Source organism: Halichoeres trimaculatus, unplaced genomic scaffold (genome assembly GCF_033239565.1).
Source record: "Halichoeres trimaculatus isolate MK-OKI-2021-1 unplaced genomic scaffold, fHalTri1.1 fHalTri1_scaffold_13, whole genome shotgun sequence".
NCBI classification, from domain to species: domain Eukaryota; kingdom Metazoa; phylum Chordata; class Actinopteri; order Labriformes; family Labridae; genus Halichoeres; species Halichoeres trimaculatus.
Window position 1 is genome coordinate 27878609 of NW_027437191.1, and position 20276 is coordinate 27898884.

The window sequence follows — 20276 nt, forward strand, 5'->3', positions numbered from 1 at the left end:
TGCATTAACAAAAGACTAATGCAATCATTAAGGTATATATTTATTAAGGTAGTTTTAAAATTAAAGATAGTAATAAGCTTTAATTTTAAATGAAAAAAGGTTAAGATTTATGTATCACCTTTTATACAAATAGAATGGAGGCCAAAGTGCTTCACAGTGTTTGACAAAAAAAAAACAAAAAACAGCAAAAAAAAAAAAGAATAAAAAATAAAAACATAAAATACATACAATACAAAAAAACATAGAATAATGGCAATAACGGACCAAGGTAGAGACTAATGCAAACCTTAAAATATATTTATTAATGCAGTTTAAAAATTTGATAGATGATAATAAGCTTAAATTTTGAATGGAAATAACATTGTGGAAACTTAAAATAAATCTAATTAAATAAATAGGTAAAAGGGTTAAGAATGAGAGTTGAAGATAAATAAAAGCGCTAAAAATGAATTGAAAATCACTCAGAATGAGTTGCTTATGCTTGTTTTAATACAATGTTGTATCTTATGTTGCTGAAATGCAGCTGCTCAAAAATATCAGTGCAATAAATTGTACAACACCATGCTTGAAATTCAACGTTTATGTCACTCCTTTCTTTCTGATTAACCAGAGAGTTCATCATTGACAGCCTGTCCGTGGAAAGGAATCACGTGCTGGTCCGAGTCAGTGTGGTCGGAGGTCCGTCTGAGAGGAAACTCCCTCCCAGAGCACTGCAAGAGGTCAGCTGAAGACTTCTGTATATCATGATATGATTTATGCCTCCTTCCTTTAATTACACCTACTTCATGTAAGGAAAGGGCTCTGATCTGGCACAACACAAAGGGGAACACAGACTCATATACATGGTGACAATGAGAGGTGAGGTTCACAATCACAGAGAAAGAAAACGAAATGCAGCATCCAAAAGCACAAAACCATAAAAAAATGGAGACTTGGGATCATTCTGGCGTCATTCGTCTTATTTCGTATGTATAACTAAACCATTGATGTTGTTTATTTAAAGAATTCCCAGGAACAGATGAACTCAGTCTTCACTGTTAATAGCTTCACACTTTACCTCCAATCTGTCCGTGTGTGTTCTCAGTTTTTGCTGCAGGTAATTTATGCATCGATGTGTGAAGCCTGCGGCCTCATTCACCTGGCATGTTCTGGACAGATTACAATTATTTAGTTGTTGTTTACACCGAACGAAAAACAAGAAACTCATTTACTGTGAGGTCAAGGCAAGGATATGAAAGAGATTCATAAAAGTGGAAGTGTAAATTAGTTTAGCGAGGGTTTCCTTCATGTTGCAGCAAAGTCTATCTAGGACAGAGAAGCTGTTTACTGTGTGACACATCATAAAAAGAGAAATGACAAAAGTCCTGTTGTTAAACTAATGATTCATGTCTTGTGTTAGAGTTTATCAGAAATGTTCTGCTTTCCAGGTGACCTGACTTTCTTTTTCTTTGGCTTTAACAAGAACACAAAGATAGCTTCACAGTGGAACAGTGGAGTCTTGTTTTAATGGAATCTAATTCACCATGCTCAAAAGAGCTCATGCAGCAGGAGACGTTATGATCAAAACTGTCACACTGTCACTTTGTTCCTGTGTGCAGGACTGAAGGCTCCACTGAGCAAACCTGAGTCATGTTCCTGATCACATTCACAAGACTTAAGGGGGTTTAAAGAGCATCTAAAAGAGTTAAAGTTCAATGCATATCCAGTGTTTTTATTGATTTGTCGGTCCAATAAGCTGTTGAACATAATGTTTGGACCAAATATGAGAAAGTATCAAGTAAACTGACTCATTTCCTATTTTTACACACATTTTAGCCCCTTTTCAACAAAGCTGGTGCTCGTGCACTGGTTCTTTGTGTTTCCACCGACAAAGCACTGGCTCCAGCTGTTTAAAACTGGTGGTTAGCAGGCACCAACATCAGGGGCCAGGGGCGGGGTTACCGTAACCCACGATCGGTGGTGGTAAACAACTATTTTTAAAAAAGAAAAGTTGCTGAGTAAGTCCGCTGTTGTTGTGTTGGCATTTCCTCAATCAAAACTTGAAATGGAGCTGAAATTGAAGCAGAAATGCACAACCTCTCTCATAGATCAAGTGTTTATCTTGTTCTTCTATTAAATAGACTATAAAACTTCATTTTATTTTCTTATAATGACAGGATGTCATTTCTGCCTCATGGTTGCACATTCACATTTCTTTATCCCGTATAACAGAGTTCCACCCTAATGTGTCACCGACACACAAACGTGTGGGCACACACACACAGACAAGCACCCTGTTTAGCACAAAGTAAGGAAAAATAATGTCACAACCACCACCGAAGAAACACAGAAAAAAAATCTGCCTTTTTAAGCACTCCCAGGGCCATTTCTATGAAGATGCCTTCACAGCCACTAGCCACACCTACCAAAGGCTGTAAACCTAGGGGAGAAACACTGAAATGACTATGTTTGCAGTAGGGATGGGCACCTTTCAAATTTGAGTTATGGTACCTGGCAATCAGTATTGATACTCATCGGTACCAATTTTTGGCACTTTTGTGTGTGTTTATGTGGTAGTAAATATTAATTTGTCTAAAAATAAAATCTAAAACTTTTTCAATTTAACATATTTGTTCTCAATATTTAACCTTGCAGTGCTGAATTTATATCCAGTATTGAAAATTGCCTACTCTTCCACTCCCTCACAGCCTCAAGGATGCGTTTAGGTATCGAAACATGGTACTGTCTGATTTTATGTGAATTTGTAATTGGTACTATAAACAGAATTCAGATGGTACCTGTAAAAGAACCTGAGGGGCTGTTTACAAAACAACAGTTTCAGGGTGAAACGCAGAAGTTTTTTTGCGTTTCAGCCTTGCGTTCACACAAAAACGGCGTTTCAGCCGACCTTAAACACAAACTTTTGAAAATGGCCTCTAGAGTGGGATTTTTCTGAAACACTGCCGACACCGTTGCTGTGTAAACAGTAAGATGGCGTTTTCAGTGGAAACGATGACGTTTCCACTGCTTCCCGTTTCATGCATACAACAGTACCGTTGTCACAATTGTCAACTACTACTGTTGCTCTACTTTTGAACTTAGTATTCCCCAATACACCAGATTATCAGCTTAACCCTACTTTGGTGGAGATCTCCCAAAAGAGGCTCCTGGACAAGACAGTTTTAGCACCGACTATAGGCCTGGTGTGCTTACCACAGCCTGTTCAGTCCCTTGGTATTTCCATATAAACACAGGTTTTTTTCACTGCGTTTTAGCATTTTCAGATTAAATGTTGTGTAAATGGGGCCTAAATTGGAACTCATCTCTAGTTTGCAGTGATATACTGATGTTTTACAGTGACGCAATGATGTGGCTCCTTGCCAATGGAAAACCAAACTTGTTCTTAGGTAGAACGTGATTAGAACAAACTAAGTACGAGCAACAATGATGGAAAAGTGGTCTGTCTGTGCTGTTCAATTATTTCTGGATGGAGCTTGAGCTGTGTGCTTTCTGCAGAGACAGGTGAGGTTTGTTTTCATAAGTCTGTATTGATGGCAGAAATATGTATTTACATTTGATCAAAGGAAGAATTATCATTTTTTATTTATTGAATCATTTTTATGCACTTTTTTCAAAGAAAACTCTAAGTTTAAGTACCTTCAATCGTGTTGAAAGCACCTGAAGTATTGAGTGAGTGTTTGAGCTATTTAAGGTTGGTATGCAATCATCAGAGCTTAGCCACATACAGGGCTCTCTGCATTGTCAGAGCAGCACATCATGTGAGTGGCAGACCCAAATACCAGCAGGGATTAAGATGAGCGGAGTGCACAGACAGTGGGATAAAGAGGCCTGCTTCCTAAACCCCATTAACATTTAAAGCACATGACTTCAGTGAGCCACATGTTGAGCCATGACTCAGAAGTTATGATTCCTCAAATGTAAGATATGAAAAGCATAATGAGTGAGGCATTAAGGAGACAAATGAGAAAGAAACAAAAGAAAAAAGGAAATAAATTGAGACTTAAAATGGAAGCAAACACAGCCCACCACTTAACTGTTACTCAGTCATAAATTCACAGTCATCAGTTTATCGTTGGTAAAGTGCACTACACTGCTAAAAGTTTGAAATGTTTCTTTTAAAGTGTCATCAAACATTGCCTTCAGACAGTTTTAAGGATGTTAAATTATAAACAAACAATCCGACAAAATGACTCATCAATAACCCCGCAATCCCACGAACCGCCACAGCTATCTTATCAGAGGGGTACAGGAGTAAATCAGAGAAATATTGCAAATATGATGAATCATGTCAGTTTAAAAGGGTCTAGACAAACTCAGACAGCAGACAAAACAAATTTGCACAGATTTATTGGGGCTGCATATTGAAATAATAAGCTGGTCAAAGCTGTATTTTATGTCTTTATTTGCTCATTTCAGGGGGAGCATCCTTACCCGTGGCCCATGTTTTCAAGCTGCCCTCCACCTTCCTGTTACACTCTAGACCCACCAAACACTGATCATAACATACAAGGTAAGAGATACATCTATGAAGCTTCTGACTTTATCTTTTGCTTTTATTTGATCATTTAGTTATAGTTTTTTCTCTCTTTATACAGACCCTGAACTCACTGCATTTTTGGCCTCATCTCAAGACACAAAGAACAAGGACGGCTGGATGGAAATGTGCAGGAGGCATTACTGCCGAGTCATGAAGTCCAAACCTAACGTCTTGACTGGAAAAGGTACGCTACATATTCATTTGGCAGAAGTATTTGGGTATTGTCATAACTGAGTATTTTCCTGTAAAACTATATTGTGGGCATAAGTAAAAGCTTGTGAAAACAGACATTTCTGCAGTGATATTTTAAACCTCAAGCTGCTGTGAGCAACAGAAAAACCCGTAGAGGTTAAATCAGCTTCATGGACGTTATCAAAGGAGTACCCCAAGGATCAATCCATGGACCACTTCTCTTTTCTCTGTACCTTGAATCACATTGGAGACAAGTTAGGTTCCATCTTTATGCTGATGATACCATTTCTACTCCTGTGCATCTTCATACTGTGAGACTCTTTGATGACTGACCCTAAAGGTCTTTCACGTCATGCGTTTTTTGGATCCATAATCTGAAAAAAAGATAACGCACAAACACCTTGCACACTCAAAGTTGCAAAGTTTGTTTTTGTATTAATTGCAAAAAACTGCAGTACAAGAAAAATGAAATCAACAAGTAGTGATCAAGAAATTGATCCTGAACTGTGGCTGTCAGTATGTTTGAGGTATGCGCGTGCGGGCACACTCCCACACCGTCACACACATGTTAAGAAGTCTTCACTCATCATCTAATCATCACCCAAAATGTGTAGAGAAATAAATCACAAAATGTGAGAATGTGATTTTAGCAATAAGCCTTCAGCATCTCTGAATAGTTGAACTACCCAGGAAATAAGCTAGATGACGCATATTCACACAAAAAATCAAACCTGTTCCAAAAAAACAACAATAGATGAAAGTTTCGGCATAAGTGTGAAAATGTGATTGACATAACATGGGATCAAATTTATTTTGTGCTGTGTATCAATTCTGGAAGAAAAAATACAGACTGCAAAGACCTTAACTCTTACTGATGATAAACCTGTCAAAAACTAAAAATGTTTTTCTCCAGACAGAACATTGAACACATCAATGCTACATTGTTCACATTAAATGATACTACTTTGTAGATCTCAAACTCAAGTGGAAACTTTGAATTGGTTTCCTTTGTAGAAACGAGTCTGCACAACACAGAAAAATGACGAAATTATAGCTAAACTAAAATAAAGAAAAAGTCACATAGAAATACAGCGAAGAGAGCAAGCAATGCCAATGAAATCTAAGTGCTGAAACGCTGAGGGACTGGAAATGCTGTAGTTAGCATGCCAGACCTGTAGTTGGTGCTATAACTGTCTTGTCCAGAAGCCTCTTTTGGTAGATCTTCACCAAAGTAGAGTTGGGCCAATCATTTGGTGTATTGGCGAATGCTAAGTGCCGAAGTGGAGCAACAGGTGCATATTTTGTTGAAAGACAGTCAGCCGATTTAGCAGATTGAGCAGCACTTGCACAACATGGTAGTCTGTAATGATCGCAACAACGGTACTGTTGTTCTGTTGTATGCACTTGCACAAAGTGAATTGTGACAGCGTTACCACCGGGTTTCTGTTCACATGGCAACAGTGTTGCAGTGTTCAAGAGAAAATCCACTCTGGAGGCCATTTTCAAAAGTTTGCACTGTAGGTCAGCTAAAACACAGTTTCTGTGTAAACCGTTATTAGGTCCTGTTGCCAAAGTGTCCTTGGGCAAGACACACCTAAAACTTCCTGGTGCTCTGACACTGTCTCCCTAATAAATACTAAGATATCTCTTACAAAAGTTTACATTTGGCATGAAGAATAAGCTGCAGGAATTTGTGTTCCTTTGAGTTTTCATAAGTACCTTTCATAAGTTAGCTTTAAATGCGCTTAAATGATTCCACATTTATCTTTCTAAAATTTAAGTTCAGGAGTAGCCCCCACAAAGTAAATGGATCACTTATAGTTTCAGGAGTGATGATAGGAAGAGTTGGACATAAAAAGTTTCTCCACCTTTTGGAGCAAAGATTCTATATTTAACCACATTGTCCGCTCTCGTCTTCTGTGCTGCAGGTGCACCACACACACCTCCACACTCATATTATACAGATCTGATGTCCATGAACCTTTTAAGAACTCCTCATCACTGCTATTGACATCCACTGTGAAATGCCAGCAACGCCTGCTTTTCAAACGTGGGAGTAAATAGCTGTGATTCAAGGAGGACAAAAATACATTCAAATGAGGGCTGACAATCTTGCCATTAATGCACACACTGTACTGAGATTGCTTCCCTTCATCAGCGCACTGTGGAGGCATCCAGCCTCTACTCTACGGCGCTCATTTAGGGCTTTTTACTCGAGGAGCATGATCAAGATTTATTATCTGCTAAGCTCCCCGCTGCATGCAGAAGTGCTATTTTATTTGGCATATAATTAACCATACCAAGCCTGACATTCTGCTCTTTAGGACAAATTCCAATGAGGGTAAATTGCTGCAGTTATAGACTATATTAACCTTCTTCCTCTGCTGTTTATTGAACTTCGACTTCCATCCGTCTCCGCGCATGAAGGCACTGTGATTAGCACTTGTATAGGCTTCTATAAAGCTGTGAGATAAAAATGATTAAATATACTATCTCTTCATCAAAACACTCGTGATTAGAAGAGCTTGTTCAATACCTCACTATCTTGTCAGTGTATTGATTGCTTAATTGTCCGGGCTCAACAGCGTCTCAATGAGATGCTTTCACTTGCGCTGAGAGCCGCTGCCTTGCAATATGATCACACTCATTGTGTTTTCTAATCTGCTAAACCGTCTTTTGATTGCATGTGCTCAATGCTTTCGCGGATGCATTCAGAGTTTTATGTTAGCTTTCCATTAATGGAGGCAGATGAATGTTTCAGTTAAGAGAGTGTGCAAAGATATCATTTCAACATGGAGTCGAGTCGATATAACACTCAAGAAGGAGTCTTGAATGCCGTCTTTTTTAAATAACGAACCAAATACATCAAAGTAAACCGCGGCTCTCTCTACCTACACTCTCTTTAGACAATCAACGCCAATAGCCTGTGACGTTTAGTCATTTTGAAAATTGCCTTGATTATACACTTAAGCTCTGAGAAACATGTAAATGGATGCCCATTCTCTGTTTACTGATTCCTCATAGAAATCGCTAATCTCCTGGAAGGAAACTAGATTTAGAGTGAGAAGTGTTCCATTTTCATTCAGTAGGGTGTTTTTAATCTAATTAGAGTTGACCAATCAAATGCCAGAAGGCTTTGTGCAAATCAGTATGTTTGGAGAGTGGAGAGGTTAAACTCAATCTGCTATAACTATATCCTGGCCCTCGCTGTGACTGATTAGATGATGTAAACATATACTGTATTAAACTGCAAGCATTTTTTCAGGCTAAAAATATGAACCTGATTAAAGAAACCTTCAAGAGCCTCTAAGTGCACTGGAAAAACTGAAATCTTATCAAGTGTTTTTGTCTTATTTTCAGTAGAAAATGCCTTTTTAAACTATATGAGCCATATTTACCCAAGTGATACAAAAAATGTCTTATTTCAAGTTATTCAAAGACAAAAATTAGGTCTGAATTCCTTGTAACAAGTAAAATAAATCTGCAAATGCAACAAGAGAAGAGTTACTTTTATTAAGACATTATTTTAGTTTCAAGCAACTTTTCAAGCAAATTTCTCTTGTTCAACTGGCAGATTTATTTTACTTGTTACAAGCAATTCAGACCTCATTTTTGTCTTTGAATAACTTCAAACAAGACATTTTTCTGGACTGACTAGATGAATGTGACTTTTACAACTTTCTGGAACCAGTGAGAAAATTAGAGAAAAGCAACAAATCTAGCGACTTTTTTTGGTGGTCGGAGGCTCCAAGATCACGGGAGAAAAGTAAAAAAAAAAAAGCACTGTTTTCTCTCTTTCCTCATTCATGCATGGCCAGCTGTACACTACGACAGCTCAGTTAACAGGTAGGCAGCCACAGGTTCTGCCCCACTCCCATTGGACAGAAAAAAAAGCGACCTCTAGCTACTTTTGGGTGGGCCTTTAGCTACTTCTGATGCTGAGGAGTTGGCAACACTGGAGGGGCTGAAAGAGTTAGTTGTTGTTAAAAAAATGTACGTGCCCTTGCTTGGCTTGGAGTGAGGTCACCACAAAAATTGTTCCCCCTGGTGGCTGGCTGCAGTATAGGTCAAAAAGTCTGTCTCTACAGCCAGATGAGCTGTGGTAAAACTTTAAAAAATTATTTTATACCTCATAGAAATGTTTCTCACTTCCTCATATTCAGGTCCTCTTTTTTCTGAAAAGTTTTGTTTTCATTAGTTATAAGAGGTTAAAAACGAGATGTTATGTCATATTTGACAATGATTGACAGATGACATTCTTGAGTATTTTTCTCAGGGATTGTTAAATATGTCGGGAAGTAGAGTCAAGAAGTGAAAACAAGACACAAAAAAAACTTTTTTTTTTGTCACCCGGCTCAACTTGGATTCTCCCAGAATCCCTCACAGTCTCTACTGCAGACTCTGGCTTCACAATTGCTACCAATGGCTGTGCCTGTGACGGGGGAATTTTGGCTTCAAAACCATACAACGGTAAATGGCGGAGCCACGCTGTCCACTCTATATACAGTCTATGGTTGTTACCAGAGTGGAGGTTTGGTGATGAGGCTTGTAGTAGATTTTGTGTTCAGTCTAGGAAGCCAGTGAGGAGAGAGAAGGGCGGGTTTGATATGGTCATACTTCCACACACTCATCAGGATCCTTGCCGTGCTGTTTTGGATTTACTGAAGTTAGGAGTCCCAATGAGGAGTGCATTGCAGAAGTCCAGCCTTGAGATGACAAGGCTGCCCCTGAAGAAATCCAGGGTGTAGACTTAAAGAAACTTTTTCCAGTGAAACGGAGACTCGCCACAAATAGATACACCAACAAAATCATATAAGTGCTTTTTTTATCTTATACCATCATTCTTTCCATTCCGTTTCATTTCATTCATTCTGTTAATGTATTAATTATTTTGTGTGGATAACTAGATTTGATGTTTTGAATGTGCATTAGTCTCTACTTTAAAATCTTTGCTATCATTTTATTTAAAGTATTTCTGATTGATTTTTTTAATTGCTGCAAAAGATTTTGAATTGCATTTTGATTAGTATGAAAGTTTCCCCAGAAAATAAAAAGTTGACAGTTTGATTGATGAACTAAGAAATGACAGCTATGATTTTGCAAACATTTATGGAGGGTTTTCTTTCTTTTTACCTGAACACGTTTCCTTCCTTGGTTTCTAACTGGAAAATAAACAATGCAGCAGCTGGATGCTAGCGCTGTCGTAAACATACATTGATACATTCTGTACCCTGCATCACGTTAATCTCTGAGGAGAGCTTAAGCACAAAAACCAATGGTAGGGCCGAGTGCCAGCCATCATACATTTGTGTTTGAATAGTCAACAACAAGTGTATCTGTTGGAAATGGCCTCAGTGGTTAAAAGGTATTTTTTCTAATCTCAACACCCAAATTTTAAAGGTAGAATTCTATCCGAGTTGTTTCATTGATTGTATTCATTTTCATCTTTGGCACAGATTGTACCAAGAGACTACTCGTCAGATACTAATGCTAAGTGGAAAGCTGTTATTCTCATTGAAAAACAATTACAGTCTAATGAAAAGAACTTCAAAATCCATTTATATTAGATTTGTTTATTGTTACGCTCAACTTAAAGTGCTTTCACTTAACACATCTACATTTTGAACAAGGACGCTAAATGATTGCTCTTTTACAACCCAGCCAGACAAAGATGTTTCTTCAAGTACTTTAACTGGTAGATAGTCTTACAACAACATGCTTTCACTGTCATTGTTAGAGTTTCTCTGTTCCTCTTGGATTTCTTCAATCAGTTCCTCGGAGACGTGACACTAAAAGCAGTGTTGAAGGGTTTTTTTTCATCCTGACCATCAAGGGCATTGAAGCTGTGAATAAATACAAGCATATCCACATGTTTATAGTGTTTTGATAGAAATAATTACATATGTTGTTGCAGCTGAGGTTAACACTGACTCATCCTAGATTTAATGCTGCTTTATTCCTCACAGCTATACATGACGTGTTAATGGGATGTTAACATAACACAATGTTATCAACCTTGTATTAATAGTTAAAGTAGCCGAGTTCTTTGAATGTGTAAATCTGATTCATTTGAACTCAAGGGTCATTGTAGCTTTGCCAGCATTAATCTCTTCCATACGTCTGTTTCTTTTCTCCTCAGTCCTGGCTGACCTTCTGGAGACGGTCGTGGCTCATCTCTCCAGCTCAGCCTCAGAGTGTTTCTTCTCTCCTGCTCAGTACAAAGGTCAGTGGAAAAAGGCAACACATTCACTTCTTATCTTTACTGTTTGGCCAGAGGAAAGTATCCAAAGACCATTTTATACTCAGGGGTGAGCTGAACCCTGACTCTGACACTGACTTTCTGGATGTGAATTTCACATCGTGACCATCAGTACAAGCCTTACCCATACGATGATAGACGTGACCTGAGTAATGCAGCAGGGTTTCCCACAACACTCTGGGTCAAATATTTCTGTTAGACATTACAGTTGTATCAACTGATCTGCGCAGATGTTTTTCTGTTAGCCCTTTAAATCCCATCTTTCAAACCAGACCTTTTACACCAACCTTGTGAAAAAAATTTAACCACAGACTTGGCTGTGCTTTCAGGTTATCTGGTTTAACCCAACCCACAGGTGGGTAACACTTTCCTTCAGATGTTAAAGGCTCTGAAAATTATCGAGCTGTTCTGTTCTTACTCGCCTCTCTAACACTGTACAGGAGTCAGGGTCATCCCTGTGGATCTGCAGTGAAGGGCGAAAAACAAGTAAAGGAAGAAAGTTCAAATTCAGAGCACTGTTTTACCTCAGGTTGAAAGATGTTGCATGTTTCTCAAATCAAATGAGGTAAAGATTTTAGGAGGTGAACAGTAGCCAGTGGGCTAAACAACCTGATCAGGCTGATGGCAGCTAAAAATGTGAATAAGCTTGGCTAATTAATGAACACTCAGAACACTTTAAACTTTCCCACAAGTAATGAAGCCCTGATTGCAGATTATACTCTTATTTGACTATTTTGCTGTTCAAGTAGACCACAGATTCATGATTATGTTTATAATCCAGAAAGTGTATCAGGTTTAATAAAATAGCTTAGAAAATACTTTATTCATCCCAGAGGGGAAATTCAGGAGTCACAGCAGCAATCAAAAAAGCAAAAGTAAGAAAGTGTATAGGGAGTGCAAAAAGCTTGTCCACCATTCTCCAGTCAGCCAGCCTCCACCCCCACAGGGTCCAGGACTGAGCTTCTTCAGCAGTCTGTTCAGTCTCTGTCTCCTGGATCCTGTCTGCTCACAGCAGGTGAAGCTATTCCAATGTGGCGTTGGTGTCCAGTGTTAGCTCTGTTCGCCATGTCTGTGAATAGCATGATGCTACTCTGCCTTCTGGTTTTCCCTCTGTTGCTGGGTTAGCATGGCTAGCTTGTCCATCTTTTTGGAGATAGATCTTACGTTTCCAATAACGATGGATGAAAGGAAAGGTCGATGTTGTCACTTCTTAGCTCTCACCCCAGTACCAGCACGTCCTCCTCACCTTGTGGGAAACATCAGGCCTTGCACCAGTTAGCATCGACAGCTGATTTCACATGTAAATAATGCAGCCATGATTACATGTAGGATCTCCAGACAAACACAGGAGAAAAAAAAGTAAAAATTATCACTGAGGACAAAACCAGTTTGGTGTCCATGACCAACAAATGAACCATACAAAGCAATGATCCACTCCAAATGCAAAAATGATGAAAAAGAGACAAAAAAAAATTACAAGAAATGGACAAGGAAGAGAGAGCTGCTTCAGCCTAGCAACTAGTCATAGATAGTTTTCTCAGCAGTGTATGTTTAAAGTCAGTTTATAGCTAACGATAAAACCTACATCTTATTTGAGCCAAACGACAATGTGCTGCTGCAGAAATAATATTTTTATGACCTTGCAATCACCAAGCAGTGATGGGTGAAACATCTTTACTCTGCAGCACCCAAAGCAAAACTAATAGTGTAGAAGGATTGGAGTTCGCACAAGGAGCGAGACCTTGAATACAATATGAGGGCAGAATTTGGGAAATCACTGTAACTGTATAAAATGCAAAAAGAAAACAAGAAGAAGAGTTACATTAAAAGCTGTGTTGCAAAGATCAAGTGGTGGAGTGCAATTAAAGTGACTGGAATGACCAGCATGAACCAAAATATGCTTTATTACTGTAAGAGTGGTCTAACAGCACCGTCCTCCGCAGACCTTCCAGCATTTATTTTAGTGCTCAAATGCATTAAATTTGACTGCTTTTAATTGATTTTTATGCAAATGCATTGCCGATGGTAATAGCTGGTGTCCTACATTATAAGAATATGATAATAACCCTTTCAAATAGCATACATTTTCTTAATGGAGTGTAAAGAAGATGCTTTTGAGGGCAAGTGTTATTATTAAATACTGTACGTTTCATGAGTGGAAAATTAAATCCAAGACCAGACACACTCAGAAAAAAATACTAATATTAAATCATTTTATTTCTCTTTGATTCAGATAAAGTGAATTTGTGATGTAATCTTTTTAGTCTTTTTAAAGCAAACAAAACACTTTTACACCACGCGTCACATTGAGGCACTGATGGTGAATTAATCTGTTGTTGTTGGTATAAATCCCAGAATAAAAGTTGCCATGAATCTGAAAAACAGATAATGAAGGATCGGTTGTTATGATTCAGTCAACAGTCATTTGTGCAGTAGCTTGTGTAAATACTAACAGAAAACACTGGTTAGAAGCAGTGTTTGGTATTTGTTCAGTATGCTGTCATTATTATGCATTTTTAAATAAGTCTCTGTCAGTCGGTTAGCAGAGACACATCTCCTCTGAGGCCACACTGATGAAGAATCTTAATCTTCACAGTTTATTTTGATCATTTATTGATCCCAGTTCATTCTCATACTTCAAAGTTGTTGATTTTCTGCGTCTTTATGACATGTTCATAAATCATTTATACCCATTTACATAAGTTCAGTAACTCAGAGTATTATTCAGGGTCAACTTTTCCCACCAGACCCATCTTGAAAAGATTTGCTACAGTTTTGCTCCTTTTGTTTTTTTAGTCAAGACAAACAAAACAAATCAAATTTTGTCAAATGTCCTTGATTCATAACCTATGGGACCAACAAGTCAAGTCTACTAGAGAAGAAAGCATAGATGAGCTTCTCCTTGTCCGGTTTTTGTTATTAACCCATAGACTGTGTATGCGCAGTAGAGGCTATGAGAGAATCTGAGTGGAGCCGGGCTACAAAAATAATGTATTATTTTTTTCCTTCAAGAGTCTAATCTCATCTTGGCTCTCCCTCCAGACATATTTTACAATCCCTGAAAAAAATGCACAAGAACAGCAGCTGCCAATCATCGTTAAATGTGGCGTAAAACTTAGTTTTTAACCTCTTTCTACTAATGAAAATGAAACTTTTCAGAAAAATTACAAGACAGCCAAATAATATCTTCAAATCACCTAAACATTTATACAAGGTTTTATTAATTTTTTTCAAAGTTTGACCACAGCCCATCTAGAATGGCTGGGAAGATGGATTTTTTGACCTTTACTGCAGCCAGCCACCAGAGGGAGCAGTCTTCAAGCGGAATACAAGAAGACGTCCATGTTTTTTTTTTTGCTAGTGACTGTTTCTGATTTGGTCTTTGAATTTTAGAGTCAGTGACTCAAGCTATTTGTTGACAGTGTTTGTTAACATGACTCTTGTCTTTATTTCACCTGAGTTTTGACTTGATTGAATGGAAGTAAAGGTTAGTTCATCCAATTATTTAATTTCTCCAAACAGTGACACAGTTTCTCCTGGATATATCTGAGTGTCATCAGCATAAAAACAATAATAAAAAATGGAAATTCTGCAGAATTTGACCACAAGGTCGCTTATGTAGGCTGAACAAAAGGGGACCGAGAACTGTCCCCTGAGGAACACCACAGGTCATAGCCACTCGATTAGATTTTTAAGAAATAACTTTGCTCCTTTAAACACAACCTGAACCATTCTAGGACTTTTCCATTGAGCCCTGGTACAATTTTGGATTTTGGTTTGCTGAGAGTTTCAAGAGTGAGATGGTTAGAATTCTTCTCCAGACAATGTATGACAGAAAACAACACTGAAATAGTAGTACGCAAGGTAATTAAGAGTTTGTTTTGTCACAGCTATGATTTTAAACAGTTTCTTTCTGGTAATTTCCTGCTGGAGTAGTTCTTGTTGAGAAAATCATGATCATATTTACAAGTAAGCGCTGAGAAAATGTCCTCTCAGAAATTCATCATTCTGCACAGAGTAGCTGAAACATTACAGAGACAATAACAAGAGGCAAAGCAATGTTTAAAGGGCTTTTAATGGACTCAAGATGTAATCTACTGTAGCTTATAGCAGCTGGTTGTAGAAAATCTGTTGCTCTGAGTAAAAAGCAAAAGATAATTCTTCATCATCAACAAGAGGATGTTTTGAAGCCTGTGACAAGTCTGAGGACTTGACTTTTAACAGATGTGTTTCAGCTTGAATGATGGATCTGTAGTCAGAATGAGTACATGTAAAGTCTGTGCTGCTCAGAGACGCTCTGCTCTCAGGAATCAGTTATGAAACAGCCGTGTTAGCCTGCGCCTCTACGTCTCTTTATTGCTTTGAAATGAAGGTTCTCTGGCGTCCTTTCTATTCCTCTCAGTCTCTCCCTCTTTCACTTTTTCCATTTTCCCTCTAATATTCCTCCCACCAAATAGCCTCTGAGGAGAGCAGGCAGCTGTCATGGCTCTTGTTGAATTGTGCAATCTAGCAGCTACATGTGTGTGTGTGTGCATGTGCCAGTATATATGTGTGTGTGTAGACAGGGAGCAGGTCGTAGGCACCTCTTAGCGCTTGATTGACGCTGACTACAGTCCCGGCCACTCTGCCCTCCTTCACTGCTCTCATTGTATGGAGAGAGCGGACTCATTTGCTGAGTATTAACCTCTGTCAGTTCACTGTTCTGAGTTGTATCTCCTCACACTTCATGGCACTGACTCATTCAGGCAGCTGTCCGGCAATCTCATTTATTTCTGCTGCCTGTTGAAATTGGGTGGCTGAAAACAAAGAGATGGCACCTTTTATGCTGACGGTTGCATCTTAATGGCACAGACAGATCTGCGCTTTCTTGAGTGGACTGTTATTTGAAGAGTCTTTTAACACTTTTCTACCTACACTTCACACAAACTCCTCTTGTCTAGACTTTTATCTAGGCTCAAAGAGCAAGAAATCTGAAAACAAAATTTTGAAAAACAATGTGCTGCATGATCTTGGTGAACACTAACATACAGACAGAAAAGACAGAATAGCTTCAGCCTGAGCAGCCAAAACAGTGAATGACATGAATAATTATTGCACAGGATTTACTTTAATTTGCCTTTGATGCACTTGTATACTTCTTCTGAAGATTTCAACCCTACAGCACACTATCAGACAAACTTTTCTCAGTTATCACTGATCTTTATATCAGGGTTTAAGCAACAACTGTCCATTTCCTTCAATGAAAACATAAATTCAGGCACGAATTTTGATCTAGAGGTAAGGAAACACTTCAACATCAGTCAAAATGGAGCATAAATGAAAAATGGGATCAAAGATTTTATGAGGTCAAAGTGTTTTACAGAGTGTGGCTACTATTAGCAGAGCTAGCACCACCAGTCTATGGTGCTCTGGCATGCTAACATCATAGACTGCAGCCACATTTAATATGACACCTGCTGTGAGTTTACTTCGAAACAGCTACAGGAAGCCCGGCAGTCACGTGACCTGAGCTGTGTCTCTGATTGGACAATCAAACGATCCTAATATCTTCTAAACCGCAGAGTTAGAAAAAAATTCACTCATCGTACAGTGTGTGCTGATAATGAAACCAGCTTTTAAGACCCAAGCTGTTTTTTGAACCAGGCTGTATATACGCTTTTTAATGCCGTAAAAGTCTGTTTTTATGGCTGCATGTGTACATGACTTCCGGTCTTTCAACAGCCTCAACAATTCCCAATGAACAGCAACATTAAGCACTTCCGCATGGGCTTCATTTTTACTAATCAGATGTTGCCCCTTGGTTAACATCCACATACCTGTACTGGTTGAGTTGCTATATGCTGGCGTAACACTAGAACCGTCATAATGATCTTTTGTTATGAATTTTGTCATAACCCTTCTAAATAAAAACAAAATTACAACCTTGAGGTTGGCTGACTTCTACAGTGGCTGGTGGGGGTCAGGCAATTTGCAAAAGCCACAACAGAAATGCGAGAGCACAAACACTAGTCCAAAAGCTACAACACAAATGAAAAAGCCAAAACATGGGTGCAAGAGCAAAAACACAAATGCCACATCAGAAGTTAAAAGAGGTTAGTTATTGGGCACAGAAAAGTACTTTTTAGTTTTAGTTTTTATTTACTAGAAAAACATGCCGTCTTATATTTAGCTTTATGAATCAATAGCGTTAGCATCAAAGCAATGTTTTTCATAGCTGAAGGCAAAAAGGAAATGATCATTTACCTACGTTCACATCTTTTCTGTGTCCCTTGGGATAACTGTCCTCTTGACATCCACTGTGTTTTTGCTCTTGCATTTGTGTTGTTGCCTTTGCAAATCCGCCGATACCTACCGGGTACTGTAGACTTATTCTAAGAGTGTCTATAGCTTAATGTGCAATTGATTACATATAGATTGCATATAAATAGCATAAAATATTATGAAATCTACCTAATTTTACCATAAGTGGTCATGTACTGCACAGTTTTACTGTGGTTAAAGTTTTCAAAAATGTATCTCGAGATTAAAATGTTTGTAAATGATTGGGTGAGAAAGATCAAGGTTGTTCCAGCCTTGGAAATGCTGCGAGCTTTAGACAGTAGCAAGTCAGATCTTGATGCAATCTCAGAGATAAACGTGTTACTAAATGTGTTACAATGTAATGCTGCTGTTATTTTGTTCTTTTGAGAGGTATGCTTATGTAGGAGATTTGTGAATTACTTGATTAGTGCTCAGAAAGACGGATTAAAATGTTTGACTTTTGAGGTCAAAACAGCTACTCATGGCAACTCGAGAAGTGATGGACTTCCCACACTTCTGGAGTTAGTGTTGCACAGCAGCTTTAGCTTCATGTTCTGGACCAAAACACTGATAGACCGAGTCATTCTGCAAGATGTGATCCATCATTAGCATTGAAGCCTTCTCAAAGTAGCCTATAACAAAGCTTCAGCTCCCGCCTGTGGCAAATGGTAGCAATTCTGTTAAACACAACATGTGACCATCATTTCAGGCCAACATATTTAAAGCCTTCTTGAACAGACAAGTAAGAGTGATGATGTTAGAGTGAAAGCAAACGTGTCCACTGAGGTTGTTTACTCTCTGAAAAGTTCTCCACATTTAATCTTTGGCTGTAAAATCATGTTCTGAGGCTTCCCTCATCTCAAAATCTCAATTTCATATTCACTCCTCCGCTGCCACATCCCTCACATGCCAATTGTCGCATTTGTCACCAGCTCCATTCGGAGATGCTGCACTCATTTTGACGGATTCCCTTAAATGCGTCTCGCCACAAAAGACTCTCATCCAATCCCCTGAACCCTGCAGGCGTCTTTGTTCTGTACTTTTGTTTTAATTTCCCTGCAGCACGGAGAATTATAAAGACTCCGGAGACTGAATCATCTCTGAGCTGAAGCACAGATCCCCGAGATTACTCTTCATAACTCTCACAGTCGCTCAGATTTGCAATTAAGAACATATTGTCACAACTATTGTCAGGGATAAATTGCATGTGCCGCCTTCTTTTGAAACCACAGTTAAATGGTTGAATTAAAGTTATTAGAAACTGTAAAATAGACACCGGTGACTCAATACTGAAGAGACGGGAAGGGAGAGGAACCGTGAGGGAGGGAATAAAAACAACGAGAGAGCATTCATCTCCATTAGATGGTAATTGCCATCAGCAAGAGGTTTTTAGAGATGTTAATATGTGAGAGGGAGAATACAGTGTTAGTTGTCCTGCTGCTGCTTCATCCCCTCATCAAAAGCCATTTTCTCTCAGTTATTACAAGATTTGATGGCCTGTGATTAATCCTCAGAGCTCGGTTGTGATTTTCAAACGGTAACAATGTTGAATTATCGCTCAGATTCCTGCATCACCGTTTCCCCCTGCATATTTCTGCACCATTAGCCTGTAAATTGGATTTCGAGTTTTCCCTGCCACTTATGTCGCTGGATAATACTTACCATGTTAATTGTTAAAAACTTCTCATCATCACCGCAAAGTGTCTGAAGCAGGGGATCTATTACCACAAATGCAATAATAATCTTTTTTCCCAAAAGCCGGGGAGCAGCGGAGACGTCTCCCAAAACAAGATCAGTCCTCCTCCAACGTTATTGCTTCATTTATCGTTCTCTCCACACGATTACAAGTGTAACTCCAAAAACTAATATGTTTTTATGATTCTGGACGCTTAATGGTGGAAAGTAAGAGCCCATGAGAGCGCCTGCTGAGACTGATAGCTCCACGATCTGTACAAAGCCGTGGCGTGTGGATCCAAAGCTGCTCTGCTCCACTGTTTTTTCACGCCGCTGTTGTATCTCGCGCCACAGATGAAGATAAAGTCCCGAGATAAAGAGCTTTCTCACAAGGCTCAAAACTTCACGCTGCAGTTCCCTCCGAAAAACTCCAGCACACTCCTGAAATCAGGAGTTATGACTCAGCGGCTGTAAACCCTCAAAGTGCTGCTGTGAAATCACCTGTGGATGACTGTGAGCAGACTCTCCATGATGCTGTGCCTCTCCCACAAACATCAAACTAAATACCAAACCACCAACTACAAAACAACCCACACCACAAACATCATCCCTGTAATACCCTGAAAGTAGAGAGTCATGATACTTTATCACATTTTCCATTCTCCAGGGTCGTAACACACCTTGTTAGTGATATCTTGGGAGTGTTTTTCCTCTCTCCGGGTATTTCCTCGCTTGGTTAATAACCATCTCTTCTCTTTAATCACCTCCTCTTCTTCCAGCGGAGGAGCAGACTGTAAAGAGTGCCTTGTTATCGTCTGTGGAGCAGCTGGGAGTCAGCACCTGTTTCAGGTATGTGGAGTGTGTGAAGTGTTGTTTTTTTTTTAGCTCCTTATTTGATCAGACGGTCCTCTCACAGCAGCACCTTGGGAAGGGAACCTGCTGTGCCCACTCTTCAAGTCAAGTCGTATAATCACTGAGATACAGCTGCTTTACATGATGGTAGCTGCAGAATCAAAAATCATTCCATCAAATCGAGTCTTAGACCCACTTAAATATAAAAATACAAACAATTTTGATTTCTACTCAACATTTATGACCTACATTAGTTTTTCGTTTGTTTCTTCTTTTATTCCAGAGGAAACGATTCAGATAATTTATATTTTCAGACAAGATACAGTTATGTATGGTGGCCCTGAAGTGCAAAACACAACAGTAACAAGCAAACACAACAAAAAGAAAAACAAGATTATAAGTTTGACAACAAAAGGAAAAAAAAGGTCACAAAAAATAAAACATGACACAATAAAAGATAAA

The 20276-nt window shown here is 38.8% G+C and overlaps 1 protein-coding gene across 1 annotated transcript in view; it reads left to right on the top strand.

Annotated features, from left to right (window-relative positions):
• The window catches only part of tbc1d32 (TBC1 domain family, member 32), a 107070-nt gene that overhangs the window by 54779 nt on the left and 32015 nt on the right, over positions 1 to 20276 (top strand). Inside the window, exons 25-29 of the mRNA XM_074684569.1 lie at positions 611 to 719; positions 4417 to 4510; positions 4596 to 4721; positions 10869 to 10952; positions 19742 to 19811. Of these exons, the coding sequence (XP_074540670.1) occupies positions 611 to 719; positions 4417 to 4510; positions 4596 to 4721; positions 10869 to 10952; positions 19742 to 19811 (483 nt within the window). The remainder of the gene's footprint in view (positions 1 to 610; positions 720 to 4416; positions 4511 to 4595; positions 4722 to 10868; positions 10953 to 19741; positions 19812 to 20276) is intronic.